The following is a 17,397-nucleotide window of genomic DNA, read 5'->3' on the forward strand; positions in this document are numbered from 1 at the left end:
AGAGCGTGACTAAAATTTATTTTTCAGGCACTTAGACAAATGGGATTTATTTAATTTCTCTTCCTGTTCTTCCCTTCCCCTCTGAGCTCTGTTCTGAATTTCCATGTTCCCTTTTCCCTGCAGAATGAAGTGGAGCTGGGAGAGCTGCTGTTGTCACTAAACTACCTACCCAGTGCAGGAAGACTGAACGTGGACATCATTAGAGCAAAACAGCTTCTTCAGACAGACATGAGCCAAGGTTCAGGTAAAGGGCAGTGTGTTTCTCACATTACTCATGCACAGCTTATATGTGCTTTTAAAACAGATCAGTGGTGAGGCTGCAATTTGTGGGTGACCCCGGGGGATGTGGATGCTCCGTTCCTATTAATACAAAGCTCCGGATAATATATATATAGACAACAATAACAGAAGTATTTGGAACACTTACCCTGAGATAAAATGGAGGGTGTGAATACCCTTGGCATATTTAAAGTAAAAATCTCTGACCCAGGGTGAGGTGAGGAGGCAGGATCCCTGAACTCCCCCCATGGTGTGTTCTGTAAGGCAGCTGTTTGTGGCTGCGCTGTGTTTTGCAGGTGCTGTGTGCTGCCTGGGTGTTAGTGGTGCAGTGGTTTCATTTACGATATCTAGCTGCTCTCTGGATGGTGTGAGGTTTTTCCAGTGTCCATGCATTGCTCCCTGCCATTCCCAAATGAGCTGACTGGTAATTGCTTCATGTGTATGTCCTCAGGTGTTTTTTCCATGTTCCCTGTCCCAGCCACTGCTGCTGCCAGAATATTGGCATTTTCCAAGAAGAACAGTATGCTTGGCCTCTCTCAAAGCTGTCATTAATTGTGGTTGGCAGGGAGCATTTTTAATCCAGCTGCCTGACTTTGATCTCCCCTGCAGGCCCCTGGGAGTGGTGTGGTGGTACAAATCCCAGTCATTCCCAAATGCTGTTTTCCAGCACAGTCCATCCCTGCGGCGCCCACCCTTCACACACCGGGGTGCTGACTCACGGTGCTGTAACGCAGAACCTGTGTCTTGTCTGTTTTGTCAGATCCCTTTGTGAAAATTCAACTTGTTCATGGATTAAAATTAACAAAAACCAAGAAGACCTCCTGCATGCGGGGGACGATAGATCCCTTCTACAATGAATCCTTCAGTTTCAAGGTTCCACAGGAAGAACTGGAGAACGCCAGCCTAGTGTTCACAGGTAAATGTGGTGTTGTCACCGGCTTGGCATGGTTGTGGTTGCCTCAGGGGTGAACAAAGAAGCAGTTGTGGGTGTACAGATGAACCTGTGCAGGATGGTGTCTGTCCCAGTAGCCACCCTGCAAGGGGAGGCCATTGCTGGAGTCTCCAGGGAAGGTTAATTAGCCCTCTGTCCTCCGCAGAAGCTGTTCCCAGCATTGCCACCTGATGGCTGGAGCTGGCTGGGACCACACCACATTGGTCTTGTGCTTAATTGATGCAATTGGGAATGCTTCTGTGCAGGGGAGGAGGCATTAATTGTACTTCTCAGCAGCAACCAACTTGGGCATAAAGTAAAAGAATGAGAGGGAAGTGTTGAATGATCCCAGAGCCCAAACACTGGCAAAGATAACTTCTGGCACTTGACATAATTTGCTGGTGAGATGATGCAGCTCTAGGTGTTTGACACTGACATCACCTGTTCTGTAAGCAGGTTTGTTCGTGCCTTTTATTTTTAAAGGGCTGGGACTCGGTGCCAGGCCCTGCGTGGAACTGCTGAGATAGACCAAGACACAGACCTTGCAGGCTGTGGGCCAGGAGGAGTCCCAGAGCTGACCTGACTCAAGAGCTTTGTCAGCACTGGAGGTGTTTGGCTGGGATAGGAATTCTTATTTTTAAACCACTTGTGAATCTCCTGGTTTTGTTCTCCAGGCATGAAGACAGTCGGTGGCAACAGTTGGGCTGCTGGGAGCAGGGTAGCAGGGTGCAGGGGCGAGTCCCCGGCTGCGCTCTCGCCACAGGCTGGGCAGTAATGGTGGGGCTGAACTGAGGCCATGGACCCGCTGTGGCCAGTGGCCTTTTCTGCCATTCTGCAGCATGGAGGTCTTGGGCAGGGCTGCTGGGACCTTGGGAAGTGGTGCGTTTCCCTGCTGTGCCATGACTTCACCTGGTCTGCGTGTGCTGTGGAGCTCGGACACCGTCAGAAGCAGGGTCAGACCTTGTCCTCTGGAGAAGCAGAAGGGCTGGGTGCTGGGACCCGCAGTCTCCTGCCACGCTGGGCTCCCATGCTTCACAAACACATTTTTTTGGCAACTTTCCACCTATTACTCACCATCTTTCGATGAAGAGAAAGGAATCTGCATCTGAAATAACATATTTTGAAGTATTTTAAAATTTTATTTCTTACATAGCAAATACAGGTGTCAAAGCTCATACAAGGAGCCTAATTCCAACCCATTAGTTTGTTTCCAAACATGTTATAACAAAAATGATGCTGATCAGGAATTTAAATTTTGCCCTTCATGCTCAGAAATTTCCTCAGCAAAAAGTCTATAATTAATCACTACTTTGCATGCACATCACCCTGACTGTACCTTGCATGTGCAATGATGAATTTGTTCTTGGAAGCTTCCATCAGGTGATCTTGTGACAGGCGTGAAATACTCTTTTCTTTGTTTTCCCGTTTTCCTACTAGAAGAAAAGGCAAACAGAGTAGCAGCTCTGTGCAGTCAGAGGGGTGAGGGGAATATGCTGCTCCTCACCGTGGCTGATGAAGTTAGCATTAATGAGTGGATGTCCGCTTATTTTTTTCTGTGCAAATGAATGTATTCTCAAATAAGTCAATGGGAAGTTAACTGATTTATAATTATATGTAATGCAGTTGGATTTCAGTGGCGTGCCTTTTAAGTGGTGCTTCACTTTCCAAGTGACGTGCTGCCTGCTTTGAACATTGCAATAAATAATCCCAGGCCAGAAATGTCACCATCAGTTCCAAAACTGGGAAGGAGCCTGCAGAGCTTTTTGGTGGAGCAGTGGGGTCAGGTTCTCGTGGCTGCTCTCGGACTGAAGGGTGGTGCGTGGCTTGGACACAGCATTGCTGCTGGTGTCCTTGGGCTTGCTGCTTCTGCTGTGGTCAGGACTCTGTTGGTTGAGAGATGTGGTTTGTGTGGCCAATAGATAGCTGGAGCCAGAGGTGTTGGTCTCATTGTGTGTACACTCTTCTGCTGGCTTGGTGCCTGCACTGCCTTCTGTTGTTAGAGGAACCAAGAGCCCATTTTGTTGCAGGGACCTTTGAATCAGGACTCCTCTACAGGCATCTCTAGTGTCATGGGAGCGGGGTGGTTCAGGGGATGTGGTGGTTGATATGTTCACCTACGCAATGGAGATGCTCCAGATGTTGGTGGAAGCATGTCCCCAACAGCAAGGGCAGCGCCAGTTTCTTCTTGTGTGCATCCATGAGGTTTTAATAAAATGAGTATCAGCATGCAGCTTGGCTGAGGGTCTGGGCTGGGGATGGTGGTATTCCCCATATAGCTGCCTTCTTGGCATGCTAGGGTATTGCGCAGCTTAAAAGCTTGTAAAGGGCTTTGGGATCTTCTGTTAAAAGACAATAAAGAGCAAGTGGTTCCCAGCATGGAGAAGTTGTACCTCACAATGTGAGGATCTTTTTATTATTTTGCATCTCTATAAAACAGGAGCATAAGCCACAGTTTTTCTCTCTCTTTTTTTTGGGGGGTTTTTTTTTTTTTTGTTTTCACTTGAGGTTTTTTTGGCTGCAATGATGGTTCATTCTGTTGTGTGTTTTGTGAGAGCTGGTTTTTATTTCTCATTTTTTTCAATCCACAACTCTAGTCCATTAGGTCAGTTAATTAAATTTGCTGTTGAGTCAAAGTCCAATTGAAAAGGAAAATAATCCTGCTTGAAGGGTGGGTGACAATGCTTTGAAAGGAGAGAGAGCTGTAAAAGCAGTCGTGGGAGCCAGAAGTGAGTATATCTTCAATAATTTAAAGGAGCCTTTTTTGTGGCTTCATATTTTGGACCCAGTCTGCAGCTGTCTTTACATTGGCTTGGCTTCACTGGAAAGCTGTGGAGCTGTGCCAGTCCCTATCAGCTGAGGCTCCTGACTCCCTCTGTGTGGCTGGTACCATGCTGCAAAGCGAGGCACTATCTAGACAAAGTAAGATTAATTTTTTTCTTTCCCCTGTGTGTTTTTCTCATGTGCATCTTGAATCAAACTGCCTGGGTTTAGTGTGCTGTAGTAAGAATTTACGCAGCGGTTTGCTGTGACTTCAGCAAGGACTGTGTGTGCAAACACTGGATGGATGGATGGTCTTCTGTAAAGCACCATTCTGCTCCCTGTTTTCCTGGTGGTGCTCTGGAGAGCTGGACTTTGGACTCAACGCAGGGCTGAAGCGCAGCCAGACTAGGAGATGGGCATTGGGTGCCTCCAAGATGAGGTGCACAGGGTGAGCTCTGTGTTAGCCAAGATTTTTAGGGAGTTGGGCTGGTTTTTAGATCTTTTCTCCTCCTTAGGCATACGAGGATTCAACACTAAATTATTGGTGTTTACAGACCAAAATCCTTCTCCTCCCACATTGGTGCAGGACACCTCATACAAGCTGTCTTTCTACCTTCGCCTCTCTTTCTATCTCAGATGCTTACTGGAGCTGTCACTAACTCACATGTCCCAATTTAGTGCCTAAAGTGAGATGGGATGAGCTCAGGTGGAGATGTCCAGGGTCAGGACCCAGGGTCAGGTTTGCTGCTGCAAGTATTGTCTGTTCACAGCTTCTCACTAAGAGAGGCTAAAACCAGGAAAACAACTGATACGATGAGTCTAATGTCTGACGGAAAAAAGATGGTGAGTGAGGTAACAGCTAGTGGAGAAGACGTTTGATTTTCCTGTACTCCATCGAATGTGTTGTCTCTGTAATGAGCATCCATGTACATGCTGAATCAGAAATGTGCTTTTTTGAGTGGTTCTTTTTTCCACTTTTTTTTTTTTTTTTTTGGCAACTTGACACACATCCCCCATGTGCCATCTTCTGCTGGACTGCAAACAAGTTATGGGTTCATCTCTTGCAGAGAAATAGGGCAGGCTTTAAAGGACAGTATATTCTCCTAACCACGTATACCTGTGAACAAAGGTGTTAATTATTTTTTGTCCCACGGTAAGGGGAAGGTGGAGTTTGGCCCTGGCAGCAGGGCTGTCAGCTGCTGCCTGAGGTCATTTCCAGGCAGAAAAAAGGATATTTGAGGTGCGACTGCAGCCTCTGTGCTTGGGAGGGCTGGATGCTGGGTGTCCAGAGACACCGTGTTCTCCCTGCAGATGGATTTTGGGCTGGCTGCCCTCTAAATCCCAGCCTAACCTTTGGTTTGGCTGTGCAGCAGGAGGTGAGACAACACCTGAAATCCGAGCACTGTGGTATTTTGTTAATGATTATAACGTTGTTAATAACAAGCATCGGTAATGCTGTTTGCATTGCAGTAAAGCCCAGATGGCCCAATAAAAAACACCAGCGCTGTAGGGCAAACCACATCTTTTGATCACTCACCATAAAAAAAAAAATAGAATAGAACCTTCAGCACTCACAGTTAGGGAATATATATCTGCCTGAGGTCCTGTGGTGACTGCTTGTGTCTTTCTCCATCTAAATACGCTCTGGTGCATGCTTATGTGACAGGATCTTTAGGCTTTGTGAAGCAAACAGTGTCCCCAAAAAGGGAAAAATCATTTTCATGCTCTGGGTACCATCTGTGCAAATGTAGAGGAAAAACCTGCTGTGCCATCTGACCTGGCCGAGAGTATAGCCAGAGCTGGGACAAGCATCGGAGCTGGTGGTGTCTGATGGAGAGTGGTTGTGGGGCTCTTCCCATGGCACCGTTCCTGTGTGAAAGGTGGCCATGGCTCCAGGAGGACAGGATGCTTTGCCCAGGGGAGGGATGCAGGTTGAGGCAGGCTTTGTGTGTTGATGGAGAGATTGGCCTTGATACATGCATGACAGCTGCTGAGATCTTCACCAGAAGTACTGGCTGAGAACACAGCTCACAGGGATTCTCTCTTCTGAACCATTTGTGGGATTTTATATGATTATCTTCACTTTTCAATATATTTTTAAAATGGACCATGTCTCTCTTTTCTGTAAAGATTTAGGACCAATTTTTTCATATTATTTAAAGTATTTGAGTTGAGCAGTGGGACTTTGCACACCTGTACCTGTGGTTTCAATGGCCACTGCAGACAGGCACTGACAATACCATCAAGCATCTCTGTGCAGCGAGTGCTGTAACAATACATGTCTCAAGACTCCTGGGTCGCTTTGATGCTTTATCCCAGGGCTCTAATTAACTTCCAGTTAATAGGCAGTACTTGATTAAAATAACAGATTGCTGTTCAGTAGCAATATACCTGGTTCCTTTATTGGTTCGTTTTCCCTTTCCCTTGGCCTTTGGGAAAACTTAGGGACCATGTACTGAAGTTTGAATTTTTAGAGGGAGGAAAAAAGCCATTGTTGGTATATGTTGCTAATGGTGCAGTTCTGGGTAGTTTAGTTGTTTGTTTTCACTGAAATATTTTCTTTTTGAACAAATACTGCCTGTTTGAGTATTGCTTTTGTTGCTTTTGTGGCATTAGAGCTTGAGAAGAGAGGAACTGGGTCCTCCTTGAAATCCTGATGAATTGGGTCTTCCTTGAAATCCTGATTTCTTGTTGGAAACAGATGTTTTGGGATGTTTCCATCTGGAATAAATGGTCACTAACGGCACAGACAGCCCTGGTGAGCACGGCTCTGGTCTGCTGTCATCCTTCATTCCCGAGGATGTTGGAGATGCTCTGGTACAGAGCAGTTTGGTTTTGTATGTTGTCTAATGAACATTTTTTGAATGTTGGTTAGAAAATGTTTTGAGATGCTCTTGATCCACATGACAGAGTTTCTGGGGCAGTCACTGGTGGTGGAGATGGGGGAAGGAGAGTAGCCCTGCCCTGCAGAAAAGGCTGTATGGAGATGGGCCGGAGCTGAAGGTGGTCATCAGCTCCAGACCTTGCCTTCCAAGTGAGCCCAGGTTAGACAGAGGGACAAACTGCTGTGTCAGAGGCTTACAGCTCACAGACCCAGACTTACCCATCACAGCTGGAAATAAAACTAACCAGGATTCATCTGGGTCAGTCCTAAAGTTGGACCTCCTGGCAGCTTGGGTCCTGGTTGAGGAGAAGATGGCTGAAGCTCCTCAGACTTTAAAACTATTCATTTTTTCCCCATCAGCTCTGGTGGTCACTCAGGTGGTGATGTAGATGTTGGAGACAAGGTGATGCTTTTGGTGTTTGCCTGCACTGCGCGAGACTTTTACAAGTGCTGTGAACATGATGCAGATAGTGAGGCTTTTCAGTGGTATTTTTTTAATTAACAGGCTGATTTCCAAATGTCCCAATTAGCTGAGCAGGTTGAAGGCTGATAATGGTTTTGTCCTCAGGCTTCTCTAGAAATACATCCGAATTTTGATTTGCCTGGCTGTGTGAAAGCATGACCTTCAGATGCCAGCATCATCTTTAGGTGCCCGTTTGCAAGGATGGAATCTGCAGTGTGTTTGGGGTCATTACACATCTACACTTTGACTTGCTGCTTCAGATGCTCATCTCCCATTTCTCCTATTGCTTTTTCTTTCCCACAAAAGATATTCAGGCACTTTGTCTTTTGTGCACTATATTGGGGAAAAAAAAAATCTCTAATACATGAGGCAAATGAAACTATTCTTTCCCCATGCTGGAATGCAGGAGGAGGAAGTGTTTTCTGTTTTGAAATGCTATCGTGTTGGGCACCGTAACATCTCTTAGATGAACAGATAATTAGGCAACTTGCTGCTAGAAAATTGGTTTTTGTTGTCTATTAGACGTGTGTTTCTGAAGCATTGGACTGTCTGTATATTCCATGTATCTGGAGCTCAGGAGCAGAATCTAATCTTTGCTTAAACCTGTGTAATCCTATCTTAGCCAAAGGGGAAAAAAAAAAGAAAACATTGATGTCAGCACTGGATTTTCTGGGGATTTATATCTGTTTAATTTAGATCAGAATTTGGCCTTTGTGTCTGGCGTTATAAAATACTTCATATATTTATGCAACGGACACCATATGGTCCGTGCTTGGGTCTAGGGAGAGCAGAGTGCTCCCGGCTGCTGCCTCCCACGATCCCAACTGCTTTGCTCTGGGTCCTGTGGCCACATGAGGTGACCCAGCAGGTCTTGTGAGGACATCTCCCATTCTTGGGGAAGTGGGAGAGGGGCACGGGAAGATGCCTTGGCAGCAGGAGACCTTGGCCTCCTGGAGACCACCCTGCCTGGCAGAGCCTCTCTGCAATGGCTGTGCTGCACGGGCTTCAAAACCCTGCTGGGAGGAGGATGGTCCCCATTGCTCTCCACCCTCCAGATCCCATCCATGGCTTCCTGGTCTCCATGACAGGGGTTTGTCAGCCTGGAGCAGTGACAGCAGAACAGGCAGCAAGGGTTGGTTGGAGATGCTGAGTGGGGTCCTGGAGCCCCGGTCCTTGTTCGGGGTCATTCAGGGAGGGTGCTCCAGAGATGGATTTGCCTTTTGCAGCAGACTCTCTGTTTTAATGAGGAGGAGTGAAACACTATTAATCCTGGTGAGAGCAACAAGATGTTGATGCTTCCTGAGCCAATCTGTTGCTTGCTTAGAAGGCAAAATTAGATTCTTCAAGTGGGCTGACTGAGTTAATAACCGTACCTCATTGCAGACATGGCAGAAACCGCTTGTCCTGGAGCTCTATGGAATTTTTTGAGGATCTCTTTCTCCTAAAGAAAGGAGCGAACTCTCCTCTCTCCAGACTGATGATGAGCACTTGCTCATTTTGCCAAGCCCATTAATTTAAGCAGTGTCATGCCTCTCGACCTCAATGTTTCATCTTGTTTGGCTCATGCCGCGGTGAAAGAAATTGTTCAAACGTCTCACAAGGCCATAATTTTTCTGTGTATCAAATGAGGAAAAATCTCGGTGGCAGTAGGAGCTCTGGGCTGTAGAGAGGTGTATGGAGATGAAATGCCTGTGCCTGGCCCCATGGCCATCAGCAGAGACGCGTGAACGTGCCGGCAGAAGCTGCCTCTCCCACGTGGCCGTCCCTGCCTTCGTTTGCAGGTGCTGTACGGTGTTGGCGTTGGAGCCTGTTCGTGTGAGGTGTATAAATATTCATTAAGCCATTCATGTGCTTTGTTGGGTCTGGGGCTCATGGTGCAGAGAATTAAGATGCAATTTAATTTAAAAAAAAAAAAAAAAAAAAGAGAGAGAGAGGAATCAGTGGTGGAAAAAGCCAGCTGTAGATACTCCTTTTCAGTATCACTGGGCTGTTGGAGAAGATGTGTCCAGTCCACTATTCCATTTCTTCCTGATCAGGTAACTTCATGAGGTGTAATCCCTGTACGTCCTTGAGACCTCTGCAGGACATGCTTGTGCATTTCCATTTCATAGAATGGTTTGGGTTGGAAGGGACCTTAAAGATCATCCAGTTCCAACCCCCCTGCCATCAGCAGGGACACCTTCCACTAGACCAGGTTGCTCAAAGCCTCATCCAACCTGGCCTTGAACACTTCCAGGGAGGAGCAGCCACAGCTTCTCTGGGCAACCTGTTCCAGTGTCTGACCACCCTCACAGGAAAGAATTTCTTCCTAATGTCTCATCTCAATCTCCCTTCTTCCAGTTTAAAGCCATTTCCCCTTGTTCTGTCACTCCCTGCCCTTGTAAAAAGTCCCTCCCCAGCCTTCCTGGAGCCCCTTCAGGTACTGGAAGGCCGCTAGAAGGTCTCTTACAGGGGCTGCCCTCACAGCAGAGTGAGGAGGGGAAATGATTTTCCAAAGTGCGTTTCCTTGGTGTGGTGCTGTTCTCCCATGTGGAGCTGGAGCCAGGGTGGGTCTGTGGGTGGCCGGGATTCGGCTGTGTGCTCGCTCGGTTCCAGTTCCCTCTGGAGCTGGACAGGCGCAGACGTTGCAGGGAGCAGCCTCACGGAGGAGATGCTGGGAAGTGAGTTTTACATGTGCGTCAGAGCCTGAGAGGGATTAAATTGATAAATGTGAAACCACTGCATCTTCTCCCGTGCCTTTCTATCCTCTACTAAATATTACAGGCCACGCTTAAGGAGCAAGGGGCAGTATTTGGTCTGTACCTGTGACCTTTGCAGTGCACATCATTAGTCCTGCTTCTGCCTGCTCCTCGCAGCACCCTCTTTGTGTTAAACAGCTTTTTAATATTGATGTCAAGCAGTTCAGAAGTAGTTTTCAGACCTGCTTAACCTGACAGCTCAAACCAATAGCTGGTGGCAGAGCTCAGTGGCCAGCATAGAAAAGGCTGGGCACTGGTTTCTGCCCACAAAGGATGAGGGATGGAGTGTTGCCTGCGTGAGTGGGGCAAGCGTGGTAAGTAGGGCACTCGGAGACCTCACCAAGCCCTGAGGCCAAAGGGAGTGTTGATGGGTCGGTGCCAACAGGATTGTGGTCTCTCATGGCTGGAGAGACTCCCGGTCTGGTGGGACCTGTGTCCTCAGGGAGACTCTGCTGCTCCATTGCCTGTGTGCAGCCTCAGGCGTGTCTTTGCTCATTTTTCCCTTCTCCCCTGGTTTGGCTGTAATCTGAGGCTCTGAGGATGGATCCGGGCACAGTGTGCAATGAGGCCGCTGGAGCAGGACGCTGATGGCTGAAGGTTTCTGGGCGCAGGTTTTGCAGCTCGCAGCACAACGTTGGGCGGCAGCAAGTGTGGCTGTGGGGCTGCAAGTCGCGTCTCTGGGCTGCGGGTCAGGTGTGCTGGTGCTGCAAAGCCCTCGCTGACAGAATATTTACCGTGTAGATGTTTATTCAGTTCCTAGCCTGGTGGGCCAAAGTATCTGATGAAACTCTTACAGGCTGTGGCAACAGCAATTGCAGGTGTATAATAGTGGGTAGGATTTTTTTTTAATGACTTTCATGTCTGATGATTGACTCAGGCAGCCAATATTCTCCCCTGGACCAGCTATAAAAATTAAGCTGGATTTTTGCTATCTAGTATTTGGATTTAATAGCTTTATCCTCTAGTGGAAAGGAAAAGGGCAGGGCCTTCTAATTCTTGGGGGATTTCCTCCACTGGGGAGCTGGTTCCTTTGGCCGTGCTCTGCTGAGCTGGGAAGTGCCTCCGTGACAGTGGGCTGGCTCTGCAGCCGCACCGGCTGGGGGGGGGGGAGGCTGGTGTGCTGGGCTGCTGTCATGTGTCAGAGGGGTGCATGTGAGCCACTCTGAGGGGTGCTCAATTATCTAAGGCCTTTTAAAATATGCAGGATGCAAACAAATTGCATTAAAAAAAAAAAGAAAACAACTTTGGGGACAATTTGTTAGAGAATGGGTGATGATGTGCTGTAAATAAGCTAATGGCAAACTAATGTATACTGAGTGAAAAGATTCTGCTTGATGTCTGGCCAGGGTAAGAAGGCAGATGAAAAACAGAGGCAAAAATTATTTTTCTTCTCTGCGAATTAAATGGTTTTAATTGCATTGCAGGTAACTGATGTAGGTGACTGAAGAGGAGTTAAATTATTTGTGCCAGAGCTCCCACCCACTCCTGTGTGCTGAGATTTCTCTGCCTGTTGCTCCCGGAAAGGCTGCAGTAGAGGCGAGGCTGCAGCAGGTGCCCTGGCAGCAGAGGTGCAGCGCGGCCGTACTCTCTGCTGGGCACATCTGGCAGAGGGTTTCCAGGAGATGCAGATGGTTTGTGACCCCAGCTGAGCAAGCTGGTTCTGTGTAAAGTTCCCTATCACTTAAATGGTACTAATAGCCTTGAAGTTAACTTCAGGAAATTTTCCAAATTAGTGCTTCTTCCTGGTCATTCCAAAGCTGCTAATATGTTCAGTCAAACAACGAATTAATATTTGAAATGCCAGCTTAAATTCTGCTATTGTACATGAGTCATAAATCGTGAATACTTTGCAGTCATGCTCTTCACAGGTGCTCGGTTTGCATGTCTCAGTGTAGAGGCAAAGGGGAAAGTAAAGGGCATTTTCGCTGGATCTGGTGCCAGTACTGATGCCACCTGGGCAACCTCATGGGTCAGAGGCAAGTGCCAGATTATGCAGTGGCTGGTGAAATCGTTGACTGATGAAAAACAATTCCACATGACCAAGTTGGTAAGAGAGAGGGGAAAGCTCAGACTGGAGTTGCACCTGGGGCCAAATGTTGGAGCAGCAGGTCCCATCGTGTCTCCTGGCAGTCCCTGCCACCCCTGGGGTGCAGCTCTGGGCTGTGTGATGCCTGGTAGTGCTGTGCCGTCCTGCTCAGCCCTGCCAGGAACGTGGCAGCCGGGCGGGGGGTGCTACCCAGCCACTCTTCCTGTGCAGGAGCCTTGTGGGAGACATGGGCTCAGCACCTGGGCCCCCATCAGTTTGATATGGATCATTCAGGAGTGATGCATCAATAAGTACATAACATAAAAATGTTTTATTTACATCACATCACTTGTCCTCAAGAATTCAACCCATTTAATGGACATGAGTGAACCCAATTTTCTTTGTATTTCTGCATTTCTATTAGAGAGTTTTTTTAAAGAAGCCTTTCTGTTTCCAAATGCAACCCTCAGTAAAGAGCAGCTGCAGAAGGAATTGGTTTGACCTCTGCTTTCTTAATTGCTTTTTGCTCAGTGTTGGCCTGGAAATGGATGTTGCTATTGTGCAAATGACTGCAATGGTGGAAAAGAGATCGTAAGATCAGGTGTGTAGATTCTGTCAGGAAAATAGGTTTCTTAAACGGAAATCAGTGTCTACCTGAATGTAACCAGAGTCTAGGTCAGTCTGAAAACTCCAAATGATAATTACTCAATTTTCTGCTTCTGAGCAGCTCCACGGAGTTACTGGTTTTTGTGGCTAAGAGCAGATTTAATCTGAAATTTACTGTGAGCTGCTTTCAGACTCTGGAAGGGCATGCTCAGACATTGGGTAATGCAGCTCAGTCCACTTGTACTGTAACCTGGGCTCAGGGTGTGGTGCAGCACCCAACTGCTGTCCAGGGGCTGGACCACAGGGTCTTCCCCACCTCTGCCTGCGGAGGAAGAAGCTGAAAGCAAAGAGCAGGTTTTTTCCTCCTGAGGTGGAAGGCGTGAGCTTGTGTGGAGTTGGCTGTGCTGTAGGTAGGACTATAGCTGTGGTACGTGGGTGGCACATTGCATGTGTGTGCAAAGAGCAGAGGGGTTCTGCAGAGCCTGCCCATCCCCAGGCTGGTGGCTCCTCCATGGCTTTGCAAGGGTTCCATGCTGGCAGGAGCTCCTGGGTTCCCCTGCAGATGCCGGCTGCATTGGCAGGTCCCTGTCCAGCCGGGGCAGGGGCCAGCCCTGGAATGGTGTGCAGCTCTCCTTGTATCTTGAAAAGTTGTCATTTTGGGATCGTGTCTGAGACAATCTGGGAGGGTCTCCCGTATCTGGGAGTCCTGGCCGATACATTCCTGGTTGGTACATGAGTGATATGTGCAGGGTCTGTACCGAGGGTGTGATTGGGCCATCTGCTGCTGGCCTTGGGATGGGGCAGAAGTGTCAGGCATGAGCTTCAAAGGAGTAATGAGCGTCATGGCTACTGCATGCTGTTGGCATTCAAGGAAACGGTTCCTGGTCTGTTTGAGAAGTGGTTGCTGCAGCAGAGGAAGGAACAGTGGGGAGAGCTGTGGCCCTTCCAGCACCGGGACAGGAGCTCACAGTGCAGAACGGCTCCAGCCTGGTGCAGGGAGTGCCAGCAGCACAAGCAGCCTTTGCTTTCAGTTGCTCACCTGGGCTTATGGGCTCCTACAGTTTTCCTTTCCAAGCTGTTCTTGGAAGAACCAGTGACAGCAACAGGGAAAATTGTGCTCCTGAATGTGAGCAAAGAAAAGGGCTTTTGTTCACAACACTAATCTTTAGCACCTTCTCCTGGGTAAGGTCCACACAAGAACTTGCTGCACCTCAACCATCAGCAAATTTGCTCAACAAATACTGGACATTTTAAGAGTGGAATAAAGCAATTAGCCTCTGAGAAAGGCATGTCCTTGAGTTTTAAAGGCTTGTGAACTGATGAGTGAAGCTGAATTTTTGGCACACAAAGACCTTTCATCTTTTGAGGAAGCTGCTCTGGTGCAGCTGTGAGTTTGTAAACCTGAGGTCGAATCTACTGCCACCTCTTATCGTCTGTGTGTGAATAAGCATTTGGCCTTGGAAAATGTCTTTTCTGTTCTTCAGCAGTAAATCTACCCCTGTGCTATCTAAACTAGTTAACAATAGAAGCAACAATGCTTGTATAATTAGTCTATTAATACCCTAAAGGAATCAACATGCTAATTACCCAACACAATGAGATTAGCAAGTTGCTTTATAAGAATTCAAAATACTGAGATAAACAGTAAAATAACAGGTCCCCTTAGTTAGCACCCCTACTCATTTTACAGTCATGACATGGGTTATTTTTGAGGAATTGGTATGCCTGGGTTTACTTCCCCACTGTTAATTTATCCTGTGATTAATTAATGGCCTTTAAGACTTCTTGGCTTAAATTACTTGATATTGTCTCCCAAGATTAGGCTTCATCTTCTTCTGTTCTTGAAAAAAAAAAAAAGGGAAAAAAAAAATCCTTTATAAAAAATTGGAGAGGCATTTGGTTTGGGGGTACTTTTATGTGATTTTATCACAATATTTGTTTTCTCTAGGATAATAAATCATAGCAGGACATGTAGCATGGCCAGGCTAGCTACGCTTGTGATCCATTGCCTTGTAGGAGAGCACGTTAATAACTCTGGCAGGCTGTGTACTGGCTGGGAGATGGATGGCTTAAAATTCTTCACTGCCTCCTCGAACGGTGGCCTTCCCAAATAACACCAGCGCGGTGTCTTGACAGGGGCACTTCCTCGGCAGCACGTTGCAGAATGCTGATGGCATCACCCCTCGATAACCGATGGTGACAAGTGGGAGAGATGTGACCTTCCTAAGGGGAAGATGTACCCCCAATTCATTTTTAACTGTAGTTTGAAGGTGGACTTACAGCGCTCTGTTCTGAGTCGCCGTGTAATTTTTTTTTTTTTTAGTGCAATTATTTGGAGAAATGATTGGAACATTTGAAGGTTTGCTGTTACCAAAAATATCCCCAGGTAATTTGTTGTGGAGAAGCATCTCTGCCCATAAACTGTCAGAGCTGTCAGAAGGTAAAAGCGAGTTGTAACCTTGTGCAGCTTTATTTTGGGACTGTGCTGGCAAGTGGCACCTGAGTCACCCAGAGCAAGATCCCGTACTGGTGCAGCAGCTAGGAACCAGCCTGTGCAGGGTGTGGAGATGGTAGAGATACTGAGTAGCATGTTAAAATAATACTAATTAATCATGGGATATATTATAATAGGAAATACACAACCTTGACAAAGACATGTGATTAAAAGCAAGGTCAAGCGCTTAGTGCTTGGTGTCCTGCCTGCCTGGAAGGGTGTGCGCTGCATCGGGGGCTGCTGCCACCAGGATCCCAGATGTGGCTTTGCTGACAGTGCTGGTTTCCAGCAGCCCTGGAGAACTGGAAACCAGCTCTCCCTTTGAACCTGCTCTTGCTGCACCAGCCTGGGTGGATTTGGAGCCCCTGCAGACATTTGTTCTTAAAAATCCCTCTCTTTCCTGAGGAGATTTTTTTAATCCAGCCAGTCCCCATGGATATCCTGGCTTCAGCTTGCACAGACGTTTTGTTCAGCTTTCTAATGAGCTGAAGCAGGGGTTCAATTTGCAGAACACAAAGTGGTTTTCCTCCTCTCTGTTGGGAACATGCAGCCTTTCCCAGGATCAGGTCCATCATTAGATTTTGCTGCTGTCTGTGGTCCTTTGTTCCAGGAGACTGGGCTAATCCAATGGACAGGGTGTTGGGTTGATGTCTCTCCCTCAGTTGCTTTCCTGGACTTTTCACAAGTAGCTGCAGCAATAATTGAGGAAAATGGTTTCAGTATAAACATTCTGCTGAGCCTGTAGGTGTGTGATTCCCATCTCTGGGTCAGGAAGGCTGTTGACAAGCACTGGAATGGTTCATGACACTTACGTTTGGAGGATGGTTTTGAGATGCTGCTTTCAGCATTTCTTTACATGATGTAATTCTACTTCAAGGCCAGGTTGGATGGGGCTTTGAGCAACCTGGTCTAGTGGAAGGTGTCCCTGCTCATGGCAGGGGGGTTGGAACTGGGTGATTTTTAAGGTCCCTTCCAACCCAAACTATTCTATGATTCTTCTCATCTCTTCTTGCTAAATACCATGATAACTGTGGATGTGCATCCTGTTTGTTTGAATTGTATTTCAGTCTGTCATGCAGCTTATCTTATTCTTTCCAAACTCCTGATGTGGTCTCTCACATTTCTGAGGTGCTGAGTTACATGCCAGAAAGGCTGGTGACTGGCGTGCTGCACGAGGGGGCATTGCCGGGACGTTTGGCTTTCCTGGGTCAAAGATCCAGGTGGACAAGCTATGCTTTGGCCTTGACCAGTCTCTGTTTCTGCTCTCCCCAGTGTACGGGCACAATGTGAAAAGCAGCAACGACTTCATTGGGAGGATCGTGATCGGGCAGTACTCGACAGGAGCCCCCGAGTCCAACCACTGGCGCCGGATGCTCAACGCGCACCGGACGGCCGTGGAGCAGTGGCACAGCCTGCGGTCCCGGGAGGAGTGCGACCGCGTCTCTCCAGCATCCCTGGAGGTAACATGAGGTGGGGGACTAACAGCAGCCAGACCAAGCAGGTGGACAAGGAAAAAAAAATAAACCACTGACTGAAACACCCCACCTCACACCCTACACGCACTCCACAGCAGCTCCATTGGATTGAAGCAGCTGCTGGCACCCAACCGGCCACGCTGGCCTCTGTGAACCATGTCCACCAGGTCCTGGCTGTTCCCCTGGGGCCACCAGCGGCCTGGCCGGCCGGCCCTCTCGCTGCTCGCACCTGGCTCCGCTCGGCTGTTTGGCATCCCGCGCGGTGGAGCGCGTGGCCGGGCGGCGTGGGCTGGGTGTGGAGGTGCGCAGGAAGCGCTGAGCAGGTGGAAGAGCTGGGATTGGCCTCTACTGTCCTTCCAGTCCAAATCCATGGCTCATCCTCTCGGAGATATAAGTACCCGTGTGCTCTCATTGGTGAATGTGGTAATTAGGCTAGAATATTTTTTTAAATGGTAGAACCTGTGGTGAAATCGATTCTGACTCCAGTTTTGTCCTTGTACTAGTTTTAACAGAATTAAGCTCCTGTTAGTACGTATGCGTGCATTTGTGTGCCGGGGCACGCGCGTGCCTGTGGCCGTGCAGCCCCGTGTCAAACGAATCCGATGTCACGTCAGCGGTGAGACCTGCCACTCTCGATAGCAGTCTGTGTGCGTCAAGTAGATACAGTGATGATATAGCAAAGCAAACGTTTCCAATAGCATTTGTACTGGGAAAGCCAGCTCATCTCTTTTCAAACCTGTG

The 17,397-nt window shown here is 47.8% G+C and overlaps 1 protein-coding gene across 1 annotated transcript in view; it reads left to right on the plus strand.

The window, feature by feature from the left end:
• SYT17 (synaptotagmin 17) overlaps nucleotides 1-16,650 on the plus strand; it is a gene marked incomplete at its 5' end in the record, with an annotated part of 36,101 nt that extends 19,451 nt beyond the window's left edge. Inside the window, 3 exons of the mRNA XM_010176361.1 lie at nucleotides 124-244; nucleotides 1,040-1,195; nucleotides 16,454-16,650. Of these exons, the coding sequence (XP_010174663.1) occupies nucleotides 124-244; nucleotides 1,040-1,195; nucleotides 16,454-16,650 (474 nt within the window). The remainder of the gene's footprint in view (nucleotides 1-123; nucleotides 245-1,039; nucleotides 1,196-16,453) is intronic.
• Nucleotides 16,651-17,397: the final 747 nt, after the last annotated feature.

Source organism: Antrostomus carolinensis, unplaced genomic scaffold, assembly GCF_000700745.2.
Source record: "Antrostomus carolinensis isolate BGI_N321 unplaced genomic scaffold, ASM70074v2 scaffold26039, whole genome shotgun sequence".
Lineage (NCBI taxonomy): Eukaryota > Metazoa > Chordata > Aves > Caprimulgiformes > Caprimulgidae > Antrostomus > Antrostomus carolinensis.